Source organism: Pseudonaja textilis, chromosome 12 (genome assembly GCF_049901715.1).
Source record: "Pseudonaja textilis isolate UNSWEBS1 chromosome 12, rPseTex1.2, whole genome shotgun sequence".
Classification (NCBI taxonomy): Eukaryota; Metazoa; Chordata; class Lepidosauria; order Squamata; family Elapidae; genus Pseudonaja; species Pseudonaja textilis.
The window spans coordinates 5,682,941-5,696,623 of record NC_142001.1 but is presented as its reverse complement, the minus strand read 5'-3'; the positions used below and the strand labels follow the sequence as shown (position 1 = coordinate 5,696,623).

Here is a 13,683-nt window from a genome sequence, read left to right as displayed (position 1 = left end):
TCTACTCAAATGCTGGATTTTCCTTACAAGCCCTACCATATTTTTTTATTTTATTTTTTTGGATGCCGGATCCATCTTGGGAAACCCGAAAGCAGAGTGGACACTTGAGTGGACACTCCTGCCTTTGATGGTCCTGGGTGACCAAGAGTGTCCGCTGAATCCATGGGGAAGAGCATTCCTGTGTGTGCAACATGCATATGCACACCCACACACACACGTGCACACACGCACACACACCCCACTGTGCTGGGCTCCAGTAAGTTACCAGCAGCTGTGCTGCAAACCAGCCACTCCTCCAGTTTCTCTCTGGCAGGCAAGTCCTCTGGGCTTTGCGCAGTGGGGCCGCATCGGCACAGAAAGCCAAAAGCAGCCTTTTCCAGGAAGCGGGGGAAAGAGGCATTGGGGAGGGTGGAGGTCAGAAAAGTCAAGATGGCCGAACTTTCATAAAAAGGAGCATGCAGTTGCAGGAACTACCTTGACTTATTTGACCTCCACAATTCAGTTCAGAAGGTATGAAGAGCCATTAACTCTTCATGCTGGCATCCTCTCTCTTTTCGAAAAGAAAAAAAGGCGCCAGGGTGTAACTCATGCAAAGCCACAGGCTGTCAGCCTTCAAGATTTTCTTCCTTTGCTTTGCATCTTTCGGCTGTCATACGTAACGGGGGAAGGAGGGGGGAAAAGTACGGGAAGTGAGCTGGAGGTGTAACAAACTAGTACTGTATAAACAGGGGCGACGAAAGCACATTCTTGCTTAGGTTTCCATTTCTTGCTTAGCTTTCTCTTCTCTGCGCAGCTGCAAACCTTTATCAAACTATGCCAAGGTCAACAGACAGAAGCCTCATCACCCCCTGAAGATGTCCACATGATGACATTTGCACCTTTTAATTGGAGGAACCATTTGAACTATTGGGGGTGGCAACGTTGCCATCGCTTTGTATATGTGATTTACGCGCCTATTTCCTCAGATTCAGAATTCTCTTGTTGCTACCACTTGACTTCCAGTAAAAGATATCTTTTCTCTAATTACAAGAGTCTAAGTATTTCTTTCTTGAATGTTGAATGGAGCACCAGCTGACACAGGCAGCTGTGGTCACCAAATATTCTGTATTAAACGTGAGACTGGAGAGGCTGTTCAAGATTTCGTCTGTCCTGTAAGGTATGGGACAATTTTTTTTTAAAGGGGACTTCAGTAGGCAGTACCTAAGGAAATCACAATTGCTGAGGCTTGTTTTGAGATGGTGCCTTGGAGGTGTTTGACTACAACTCCCCAAATCCACAACTACTGATGTCCTAGCTCATGGAATTTGGATTCCAAAACATCTGCAGGATACAAGACTGCCCAACCTGAGAAGAGACAGTGCTGCCCTATGTTGCACTGGCCCAGACCACAAGTAGAATGCCAGTTCCGGTGCTGGTCACCACGATACAAGAAGAATTGGAAGGAAGGCAGACCCCACCGAGCTGGTTAAGGGGCCAGGAGGCTGGAACTGGGAAGGGCAGTTGAAATAACTGAGTCTGTTTAGCCTAAAGGAGAAGGAGAGGCGTGGTAGTCATCTACCAAGACTTGTAGGGCTCACCCCGAGAAGAGGGAGTGCCTGAGGGCACAGTAGGAGCCAGGGGGTGCAAGTTTTACAGGGAGAGTCCCAAGCTGGAGCTACGTTTTAGTTGTGGGTGCTCCATGACTGGCGGTCTTCAAGAAAAGACTGAGCAGCCATTTGTCCAGAATGGGCAGTTACACTCCAAGGCCCCAAGATCCCTTCAACCAGAGAGTTCTATGGATGGTGTCAGATCCATGTATCTGCCATTCTTCAATGGAAGAAGAGGGGGGGGGGGAGTTGGCACAAGTAATCCTTTTGGCTGTAGCCTGAATATCTTAAACCTTATATTGAATCTGTATAACTTGTACATGATATACAACTGGAGGACTGGAGCCAGATGTCTAGAAACTTGTCACCTCTTGGAGAGATAGCAAGAGGAGAAGGGACCATAAAAATGCCAGCTCTGGAAGATACTCCCTGGGAAACTTTTCTAAGATACGTTCCCAGAAAAGGGGGGTGAGGAATACACAGGTTGGTTCTTTGTTTGACTAAATCCACATCAGAATATGGGGAGGGGTTCTAACTCTCTTTATCCACTACTGTATGCCTGGAAGCATCTTTGATTCTGCTTTGACTAGTACTGGGACCGCTTCCTTTCAATAAAGAATTCCTTTTGAAGTACCTAGCTTTCAGAAGGTCATTCTTTTCGGTTGAAGGGGAAAAGTCCGGTGCTTACATGTAGATTTCTTTCCGAGCACAATTCAAGGTCTGGAAAGCACAAGACTTGGACCCTGAAGGGAGATTTGTTCTTACATACTGCTTGCAGACGTGCACTCAAGTCCCAAACTTTGCTAGATTACAGGTGGCTGTTAAAGGCAACACAAAGTGCTGACCAAAATGACAATGGTTTACAATTTTTCTACTGGTACCAACGGGGGAAAAAAAATAACAAAGGGAAAGACAATACAGAACTCTATCATCAAGAAATGCTAAAATGAGCACTGTAAAATAAGTCAATTCATGCTTTAAAACCTGAACAAGGCACACTTTTAAAGCAATAACTGTCTTTAGAAATTAAGCAAAATAGCCATTCTTCACTCTACGCAATTTTTACACTGTTGTTGTTTTTAAGATATAAATGCAAGAAGAAGAAAAAAGTTGCAAAAGACAATATAGCAACTTGGCACCGTCGAGATGCCTTCCTGAGCCAATTCACCCCAGATTAGACCAACACTGAAGGAGGCAGCCCAGATGGCCATCTGTTCACCCCAAGAAGGTATCTCGGCCAGGCGCTGACAGGCCGACGGCTGCCAAAGGCCATGCAGAGGCCAGCTGAGGAGCCAGCCGGCAGAAGCAACACACGGCTTTTCCCAGGCTCAGGAATTGGCACATCAAGAACAGCAGAAGGATTGAATCTCCTGCCCAGGAATCCTCCAGGCTGTGCTGGAAGGGGAAGGCAGGATGGCAGCCTGCTTGCCGCCACCAAGTGCCCTCTGCCAACTCAGTGCCACCATTTCTTCGCAGGACATGTTAACACACCAGAAATGCACTGTGGGGATAATTCGCTGCGGGTGCCGGATGGAGAGCCGGGCAAGTGAGCGGGTGAGAGAGGGGGCCGACCCGCCCATCACTGCCCCCACCCCCACCCCGACAGCCCTTGCTTACCTGTCTGGCTCTCCATTCGACATCCGCGCTGAGTTATTTTGGTGTTGACATGTCCTGCAAAGAAATGGCGGCACCGAGTTGGCAGAGGGGACTTGGCGGTAGCAAGAAGGCCGTGCCCAGCTGGCTGTGCCAAGCTAAAGGCATCGAGTCATCCCAGACCTGCCATAAGGAGCCCCACGTGGAGTTGCTGCGAAGAGGGGCAGGGAAACCTCTGCTGGGGCAAAGGGAGGGTCCCAAGCATGGAAGACAGACAACTTGGGGTGTCTACGTGGCACCAATTCTGCTAAGGATTTCTCTGGCAAACCAGAGCCCCGACTGGACTGGGACTCTCCTGTGAGTCTTGGGTCTCTTTCGTTCCCTCCTCCCCCTTTGCAAGGATGTCCGGTGGGGCAGCAGGAAGGGGGCAGAGGTCAACCAAGACGAAAGCTCCCAGGGAGCTTTGGCGAAACAGTCCCTCTTCTGGTTTGGCCACATTCTTGTCCACTTTTTAATATCCTATTCAATCAGGGCTCTTGGGACCACAGACCCTGAGCCTCCTGGGAAAAGGAGGAACGCCCAGGAATGTTTACGAATTGGGAAAGGGGGGAGGGGGGAGAAGAAATGGTACCTGTGCCATTTCTGAAAGCACATATTGTCCCCTTTATTCAAACTGACCGGATATACATAAAGAGCCTCGCCTCTGGGGTTCATTCCACTGGCAACCCTAGTGAGCTGATATCTTTTAAAGAACTAGCCTTCTGCTCCAACCGTCGGGCATTAGCATTTTAAAAGCAACTACAAGATCCATTTCAAATTTGAAATACGTTATCAGTGTCCCCGCCAATGCAAAGCGACCCAAGTGACAAAGAGGGGAGTGGTGGGGTGGCTATTATTGCAAGAAAACCGAAGGGAAACTGCATTCTGACTGCTAAATAGATGCCCGGCTCTCTTTAAAAGAGTCGCTCCAATGGTCAGCCTTGCACCTACAGTATTAAAGCTTAGCTTAAGGTTACTAACTGCAGAGTTAAAGGCTGGGCCGTGGCAAGGCTTGGCATTGGAAGGGGATGAGAACGGTCAGCCAAGCTGTTTTTCATTCTCAATGGGGCAGGCTGGGCAAGCGGGAGCATTCAGTTGGCCAAAAGAAATTTAAAATAAAAATAAAAATAAAGTATGGAACAATTACTTTGATTTCCCATTGTGGCCAGGCTGAAGAGGTTATTTCCTTTGCAAATCAACTTCCTCCTTTTGCAATTGTCCAGAGACAGTTGTTGAATTCCAGAGCTAGAGAAAGAGCAGATTGGAGGCTTTATCTACCGCCTGGCAAAAGGGTGGCCCCTGGCAAGGCCCAGCCCTCTTCAGCCTCTCTGATTAAAATGTTCTCCAGAGAGAAGAAGCCACACATCTGGGGAGGCCTACAGCAGAGGCCGCTGTTCCTCCCTGGCGTGGAAAGCTAAGCAGGGCCAAGTCTGGTTAGGGTTTGGATGGGAGACAACCAGGGAATTCCAGGGCTGGGGACTAGAGTGGGAACGTTGAAGCGTCTTCCCAGGAGGAGGCAACGACCCTCCACTTCTGCAGCCCTTCAACGGCGTCCAGGACGTTTCCCATAAAGCCAGCAGGAATGGAGCTCGGCTGGAGGGGGGCTTTGCTTTTGATACCTATTTGGGGCGTTTCCTTTACGGAAGCCCAGAGCAAAGAGGCCGCCGAGCCTGGACAATCTGGCTCTGAACGAGGGGCAGTTCAGTGTCCCGGGGACCCCTTGGGAAGGCCTGCAAGGAGAGCTCTGGGCTCCGAGGCCGGCCGTGTCCACCACCACCACCCCCCGACTTCAGGCTCATGGAATCAAAGAGCTGCAGGGTCGAAGGGTCCCTTGGAGGTCGTCTAGTCCCACCCCCGGCTCAAGGCAGAAGGAGGCTTGAAAGCAGATTCTTTGCAAGGCCCCAGATCACCAGACTCTGGCACACCAGCCCCACCGCTCACTGCTGCTCTCCTCCAGAGAGCCCCCGCGAGGCTCTTCCCGGCTCAGCTGGGTTTAAATCCAGGGAATTCTCTTCAGCATCTGCAGCCAGGGAAGCCGGGAGCCTGACCCGCTAGGGCTGGGGCCGCACCGCAGTCCTCGGGCTCGGACCTCTCCCTCGCTCAGCAACCATCTAGGGCGGCTTGTGACAGGTCCTCAGCGTTAGGGCCGTCACCCCTCCCCCGCTGTCATGTCAGGGGGGCAACCAGGTGGCCCTTGGGGTACCTGCAGCGTCTCCCAGCCCCAACGGTCACCCGCGGCCTCCTTGCCGGCTTCCCCAAAACAGCCAGAGGGGGAGGCCCCACGTTGCCCCCCTCCCGAGTCCCTCCGCCCGCCACCTTCCCCTGCCGGGCTCCCCCTCCCTGCCCCCCATGCAGGGAGTCCATAGTCTATGACCACAATTGAGCCCAACCCTTCTGTCGCTAAGTGAGGCAGCCCCTGCGGTGAATTTCACTCCGTTTTACAGTTTTCCTTGTCACGGTTCTTGCGTGATTCCCGGCCATTGTTAACTTACGGATATGGCTGTAAGTGAAGCTGCCTTCCCCGCTGACGTGGCTTGTCAGACGCCGCAAAGGGGAATCCTACATCCAAATTTCGATCGCGCGACGGGGATGCTACAACGGTCGTACGGGTGAAAAACGGTCCCCAGTTGCTTTTCTCAGTGCCATTGCGACGCTGAACGGTCACTAAGGCCCCCACACCTCTTCCCTCGGGGGCCCCCTGCTTAATGACTTGTGCAGTCCTCCCTTAATGACAGCAGCTGGGCGTGCCGGGGTGGCCACTGTGGAGGCACCCGGTGTGGTGCTTGATGAGCGCAAGGCTCAGCGTGAAACAAGCTGGTCCCAACTGCGGCTGTGACTGGTTGGAGCCGGTGGCGGCCGGCAGCCTCATGAGGTAGGCAGCCCCTTCCTCCCTGGAAACGCCCCAGGGCCAGTTTCTTCAATCCCCACCCAACCCTTTTTATCAGCTGAGAGACACAGCTGGGACAGTCGGGGTTCCTCCCTAGGCCTCCCGTAGAAGCGATCCTGAAGGGGCACCACAAAAACGCTGCTTTTGCTACGAAGGAGGCGGCTGCCCCTCTGGACATCGCCTGGAGGGACCGAAGTCCAATGGGATGAATTCACGGCCTTTGCAAAGATTATGGAACAAATCTAAGCGCCTTAACCCAGCTTCTTCTACGCCCCGCCTCCCCAGCAGAATTAAGCTACTCAAGCCTCAGCTTACCCCAGACCTACTTTTGTGGCTCTATCAGGGTTAGGATTTAGTCACTCGGGAGGAGGTTACCTTGCAGGTGAGCTTCATGATGCAGCATACATACGAAACACAGGCCAATGCGATAGGCAGGTACCCTCGACTTACGCAACTATGGCCCTGTCACCATGGTTGTTAATGGACCATCACGTAGCCGCATCTGGTTTCACCGCTTTCCTCGCAGTGCTTCTTACGTGAACGTAGCAGTCGTTACATGAACCAGTCAACCAGGTCGAAACTGAGATGGAAACCTGGTTTCTGGCAGAAATGCCACAAATCTCGGCCACAGGAGGAGCAAGGAGGCTGCCGGGGGCTGTGAATCTGGCTGGGTTTGGCCCACAATGTAGTCATGTGACCAGGGGGGAGGGAGGGGCACACGTCAGAACTTCACATCCAGGTTATAAATACCTTTTGGGGGGGGTCACTAAGTGGTCTGTTGTAAATTGGGGGCTACCTGTGTCGCCACAGATGCCGCACGGAGACAACCCTATCCCACTTGCTTGGTTCTTGCAGTGACCCCTGTTAGAAACCACCCAGCTCATGACACCAGCGGGTGGCCTCCTGCTGCCTGTGTCCCCCTCCCCTCCCTCCCCCTCCCCCGGGGCCTCTGCAGCCCAGGGCAAGCCGAGCGGCCGAACCTCCTTCCCAGCAAGTGGGCCAGGGAGCCCAGAGGGCAGGCTGGCAAAAGCCAGGGGCCCAGGGGAGAAGCCAGGCTCCCTTTCGAAAGGACCCGGAAGTGCCTCTCCGCGGGTGGAGCTTTCCTTTTAAGCAGTCGAGGTCTCCATTCACCCCTCAGTTGCCTCTGGCAGAGGCGGCCCATTTGATGGTTCTGACAAGATGGAGAACCAGGAAAGTTTGACCCAAGTTCACACTCGTGTTTCTACTTCTGGCTCTCCATGGATGCTAGACTGGAGTAAAATAGGTCTGGTTTTGGTCCAGAATGTTGTGAAAACCCCAGCACGGCCTTGATCTACGTTGTGAACTACTCAACTTAGATCATTCATTCATTCATTCATTCATTCATTCATTCAATCAATTAATCATTCCTTCAACTTCTATAGCTGCCCATCTTGGTCAAGGATTTTGAGTGGCTTACAATTCAAAAATCACAATCAAAATACTAACAGCATTTTAAAGCAATAGAAACATCCAAAATAAATATACATAACAGCCCAGATACCTGGCAATATAGCCAGGAAACGGAGCTCTTCATGTATTCAGTGCCCCTGGCTCAGCAACATAGCCAGGTGTATATTTATTTGGGTAAAACATACTAACCGAGCCATTGTGTTTTATTAGCATGTGTGTAGCATATGGCACCCTAGACCAAGTTCAATGTCTGGATCTCTGACCAACGAGCACCAAGCCTCTGTTTGAAGGCTTCTGGCAAGGAGAACTCGCCAATTAACAGGGCAGCCGTCCCGCTGGCTGACAGGTCTTCAGGATGCCCCTCCTGTTGCCTAGCCCGAGCCTCCTCCCTCTAAGAGTAACCCACTGGCCCCGATCCTCCCCTCAGAGGCAACAGAGAGTAAGTTCACGCCTTCTTCTACATGGCGGCAACGCTTCCCATGTTTGAAGACTGCCACCATCTCTCTCCTCTGGGCCTTCTCTCCTGTAGGCTAAACACCACTCAGAACCTTTAACCACAGAATTTGGTCTCTGTCTGGCATCTCCATCATTTTGGCAGTCCTTCCCCTGCAAGTTCTGCCCTCTGGGGTGACAGAGAACGAACCTACTTTCTCTTCTGCACCAGAAACCTTCAGAGAGAGATAAAGGACGCTTTGCACCGTTCCTCCGTCCTCCTTTCCTCACAGGATTTTATTTCCAGATTCCCATCCTCTTAGAAGCTTCAGAAGCCTCTGCAGTCATTCAACGTATTGCTCTTGGTGAACTGTGGTGGAGCCAGAAGTCAACACGGGGGCCACTCCAGGGCAGATTGGAGGAGGACAATCCCACAAGGATGACCATTCTAAATGATGCCATTGATTCCTGGCCCGCCCACTTACCTGGTCAAAGAGCTGCTTCCCCGTTGTGTTGGGCTGAATGGCAAATTCCAACTCAGCATCCATAGTGGTCACTCGTACACTGATCTGGAATTAGAAGGGAGAATCATTTCAAGAGCCAGCACACCACACAAAACACGGCCTTAGCTACAAGACAATCCTTTAACTAAAGAACAGGACTACTATCAAAAGTCCCTAGTGGAAATGTAGTTCAGGGTGACAACCAGGCCGTTGGGGTCCAGGTATACCCCTCTTTATGTCCTCCAGCGGTCAGACTGAGAACTTCACACAACTGGGCACAGACAATGTCTCCAAGGTGTTTTTCCCATCTCTCAAAGGGCAAGACGTCATCTGTGTAAAGCCTTCCATACGGATTTGGGGTGGGTGGGGGGGCGGGGTTGTGTTGAAAAATAGGGAGAACCTATAGCCTCACAGTTACTAGGAAGTCTCCACCATATCCACCCCCAGGTTACAAAACTAGTTCTGATGCCTTAGAGGGAAGAGAGTTCAAAAGAGTGGAACAGCCTCAACAGCGGAAGAATAACACGCCCTACAGAAGCCCTTCCAGGCACGATTTCACCTTCCATTGGTCCCAATCCACAAGCCAAACAATGGGAGGGATTCGAAGTGTAACACATTGCGGGGGGGCAGCCCATTAACTTCAACAAAGGACTGGGTTACGCTAAGCTTTCAATGGGCAAACGCGGAGGGTTTTTGGAGTTCCAAAACCTTATCCATCTCTTTTTCTTTCAACGTCTCTCCAAGAACAATCAAGCCACAGATTATTTCCGAAGCAATTTCCATAGGACAGCTCGTCCAGCCACCTAAAAGCTCTTTTTGTGTTTGTACAGAATTCAAATTGTGCAATGAAATATCGACGGCAGTATAAAGGCATACATTGTAGTCCGAAACACCCTGCAGAGGTTCATTCAAAAGTTGCACCAGAATTAACAAATGGCGTATTTTGGAATCAACAGTTTGCAGGAGGTCCTCCTTAGAAACACTATTATTTTTTTATATTTTTCCTCTATTATTATTATTATTATTATTATTATTATTATTATTATTATTATTATTACAACCCTAAAGAGCCATGAAACGGAGCCTTCCTGAATTTCCTTCTGCCTCCTAAAACAGAGACGGATCCCCACCACTCGATGGTTCTACTCCAGTGAAAAGACCCAAGAAGCTCTTGCCACCTGCCCCCACCCCGCAACAGTGAAGTCCAGCCATTTCTGAGCCTCCTCGCCCCCAGCTGTTTGGAATGCAATCCCAGCACATCTGGTGGGGTGGAGCAGGCCCCGAAGGACGTCCTAAACCCCAAGCCGGAGACTCCTACTCTAGCAATGCTCTTTCAGAAGGGCCACCTGAGACCTGTTCTCTTCCTGCAGGATCCACGCTTGTTTGGGGCTGGGGGCAACACTGAGAAGGTCGGAATTGGCTTTCCTGAACTTTTTCTTCCCAGATATTACTGTTCAGATTTGGGGCTTTTCGATGGAGCCTTCCTTCTTCCATTTCCCCCCATAACCACCACCCAGAGAGGAAAAGGTGCCCAGAGCGCATGCCTGGCTCGCAGCTTCCGAGGGAGCATCTACAATGGAGGATGGATTTGGGCCCAAGGGTGGGTGTCCTCCCCACCAGCTGGGTACAAATCCAGAAGCGCTGCTCCCTCTTCTTCCTGGGCAGAGGAGCAGGCATCCAAACCCACCGTGGGTCGGCTTCTACAAGGGTCTCCGGGGTCACAAGAGACTGGGGCGTTCCTGGAAACAGGGCAGGACTGAAGGAGGCATTGCTTCCCCTTCACACACTGTAGCTGATGTAAAGATGTGCACGCAGAGGGATTTGCGTGTGCAAATCTCATCAGTGCAAGCCAGAAACCGGTAAGTACTAAGAAGCTGCGGCCCGTTGGGAGCCCTGCAAGACTGGTGTGTGTACGTGAGTGGGTTTGGGGCGGGGGGCTCTTCCCTGGGATGAAGGCAAAGAGAGTCACCTGCCCCCTTGCAGGAAGAGCTGAGCCAAAGGAGCGGCTTGAGCTCCAACACTGAGACCAAGCCAGGTGGAGGGGGCAAAGGGGAGAGATGGGGTGCCGTCGAGCCTTCTTCACCAGCAACCCCGGCAATCAAGAGAAAAGCTGGTCGTTGGATTCTCACTCCGTGTTTCATCTCTCTAGCAAAGTTAAAAGCAGCCTCTGGTAGCCCCTGCCTGCCTCTCCAGGCAGATGGCCCTATAAAGAACCCAAATGTAGCCCCCTCCCTCTTGAACTCTTGTGCGGGGGGGGGGTGGATGGACACAGAGAAAACTACCCAGAAAGCCGCAGAGTTCCCCAAATAGCACAGCAGCCCAAAGGTCAGTGGTTGCCACGGTGCCAACGCACACGAGAGTCCACTTGCAGGGATGCCTTGAGTGAAGCAATGGTCAAGAAAGGCTCTATTGCCCAAGCACCAGAGATCATCGTATCACGGACACCAGTGGCAGCCAGGAAATCTGTAAGTACCGTGTTTCTCATATAATAAGGCCGGGTCTTATTTTTTTTTGAGCCCCGAAAAAATGGCTAGGCCGTCTTTTCGGGGGTGACTTAATTCCCCCCCCCCTTGCATCTTTGGGTGGGCAGGCAGTGATGGCTTGGATGTTGACCTCGGCATTGGTGGGGGACTTCATATCGGGGTCAGCGCAGGCAGCACCATATCCGGGTGTGCAACAAAAGTACTTCCTAATGGCAAGCCCCTCCCCCATCCCCCCATTTCGCATGTTTTAATATAGGCCTTAATTTGGGGGGAGGGGCTTAATTTCATTTCGTGCCTATAAAACATGCTGGGATTTTCTATTGGGGGAGGCCGTATTGTTGGAGAAACAGGGTATATACTGTAAGTTGCACAAATATAATGAATTAGATCCAATAGATGTGGTTGCACAATCCGTGCCGTCTACATTATTGTGCCCATGACATCATTTCCTCTCTCCCGTTCCTGGCAAGGACTCACCTTAAGCACCCTGCTCTCTACAGAACTGAATAATTCAGCCAAAGATGCCCTGGCCTTCAGGCTACATGGTAAGCAAGAAACGCCGCTTCTTTGCTAAAACCAAACGGAATCAGGGTTTCAAAGGATGCGTGAACCCTAAAGGGCCATTGGCCTAAAACCCAATCGTGACATGTTGGATCCACCTTGCAGATAAATGCTCTACAAACTGTGGTGGGACAAAACCGAATGGAACCAAAGCAACAAAAAATAAACGGAATCAAATGAAGAGTAAACCAAGGGTAAGTTAGAATAATTCCTTGAAATAAATATCCTTTCTGCCAGGTTAAAAAAATCAGAGTTAGGCAACAACTTCCAGAAACACCCAAGGTTGTTCCAGGGCCCCAATTTGGACCTTGGTGTCTAGATTAGTATTTCTCAGCCTCAACAAGTTCTAAGCCTCAACTGCCAGAACTACGTCAAAGTGCAGACATCTTGAAGTCGCGACAGCTGAGCAGACCCAACCTCCCAGCCACGGTTTTTCAGGCTGCACAAGTTTCCAGAACTATATCTGCTCTTTTCCAATTTAATGCCGTAATCCTGGCATGTTAATTTAAAGTGGTCCAAACACTTTTAAAATATGCCGGGGTTATGGCATTCGAAAACACAATCCCTACTGTTCTCATAGGGCAGGTTACAACTTGACCAGAAGTTAAACCTCTTGGCTTTTTAAACCCACAAGTTATCTCTCGTTTACTGCAAGTAGAAAAGTCTTTAGTTCAAGCAGGTGAACTATCAGAATAACAGAGTTGGAAGGGACCTTGGCGGTTTAACTTCTGAGCCTCGGTGGCACAGCGGTTAGAGTGCTGCACTGCAGGCCACTTCGGCTGACTATCGGCTGTTCAGATCCCAGCCGGCTCAAGGTGGACTCAGCCTTCCCTCCATCCTTCTGAGGTGGGTCAAAAGAGGACCCAGATTGTTGGGGGCAAGAGGCTGACTCTGTCAACTGCTTAGAGAGACCAGGGCTGCAAAGCCCTGTGCAGCAGTATAGAAGTCTAAGGGCGATCGTTATTTCCTCATCCACCCACTGCTCAACAGGAGACCTTGTACCATTGTAGACAAGTGGTTGCCTGGTTGATCGTTTGTGATATACAAGGCCTAGAGCAGGGTGTCAAACTCAAGGCCCAGGGGCGGATCCGGCCTGTGGGTGGCTTAATCTGGCCTGTGGGGCCAGCCCGGAAATAGCGAAGGACCAGCCTGCGGTGCCTCTGGCAGACAAAATGGGGTACGGCAGCAGGGTGATGCAGGAGGCTGTCCAGGCTGAAAACGGGCCGTGCGGAAGGGGGCCTGTTTGGGCCAGAAGTGTGCTGCAGGAGTTGCCTGGCCTGTCTTGCCTCCCCCTGGCCCAGCCTGCTGAGAAGTACAATGCTGATCCGGCCCCCAAAGAAATCCAGTTGAACACCCCTGGCTTAGACCGAATCCAGGTGCAGTTCTGACACTTCTGCCTACCATGTTGCAGGACCCTGATTTATGACTCAGAGTTTTCTGACCCTCAGCCAATCACGTATGCAACATACTATGGCTAATTATTACTGGCTTATTGCAGTCTAAGAGGCTCTACTAGCTTTTCCATGAAACAGACCCCACCTTTTCCCCCAACCCCGCTCCAACGAATCATGAAATCCAGCAGATTCCCTCTCTGAAAGGAGATCTGGATACCTCCTAGAGTCCCAGCATTGGCCAGGTGGGTTGGTGAATTCTGGCCAGCACAGTCCACACACCTGGAGGGCACCCAGTCTGGGGCAGGACCACAACGGCTGGAGGAAAACAGAAACACCCATTCCCAGGTCTTGCAGATAAGCAAGGGCTTTTGCATTGCAAACAAAGTTCAGAACAATGGACTGGATCCTTCCTGTTGGGAAGGATAGTGTGCCAGGGAGGCAACTCCCACACACCAGCCTCGTAGGGCAGAAGAGCTTTGGCTTAGGTGGGGGAGAGCAACAGTGCAAGCGGTTCCTTTGCATGCACAGACTTGCACACTTCTGGAAGGCACCTTTGCCTCCCTGCACACGCATCCCTGGAGCTCCTTAAGTGGGATCTATTTGGAGTAGCAAATCGCATTGGTGCCTGGTAGCCCTGTCTCTTAAAGCCTATTTGCAACGGGGCCTTCGCAATGTTTTCCATAACCTCTTTCCAAGCCCAGACTTTTGTTGTAGCTGCCCAAATTGCAAATCAAAATGGCAGGAACAAAAGAAATCAAAGTTACTTCGAATTAT

At 51.1% G+C, this 13,683-nt stretch overlaps 2 protein-coding genes across 2 annotated transcripts in view; both read right to left on the bottom strand.

The window, feature by feature from the left end:
* LOC113453015 (adrenodoxin-like) overlaps window positions 1–13,683 on the bottom strand; it is a 216,979-nt gene that overhangs the window by 41,795 nt on the left and 161,501 nt on the right. The gene's annotated exons all lie outside the window — the stretch shown is intronic.
* Window positions 1–13,683, bottom strand: part of MSN (moesin) — a 56,458-nt gene that overhangs the window by 17,283 nt on the left and 25,492 nt on the right. The window contains exon 2 of the mRNA XM_026703091.2: window positions 8,454–8,537. Within this exon, the coding sequence (XP_026558876.1) occupies window positions 8,454–8,537 (84 nt within the window). The remainder of the gene's footprint in view (window positions 1–8,453; window positions 8,538–13,683) is intronic.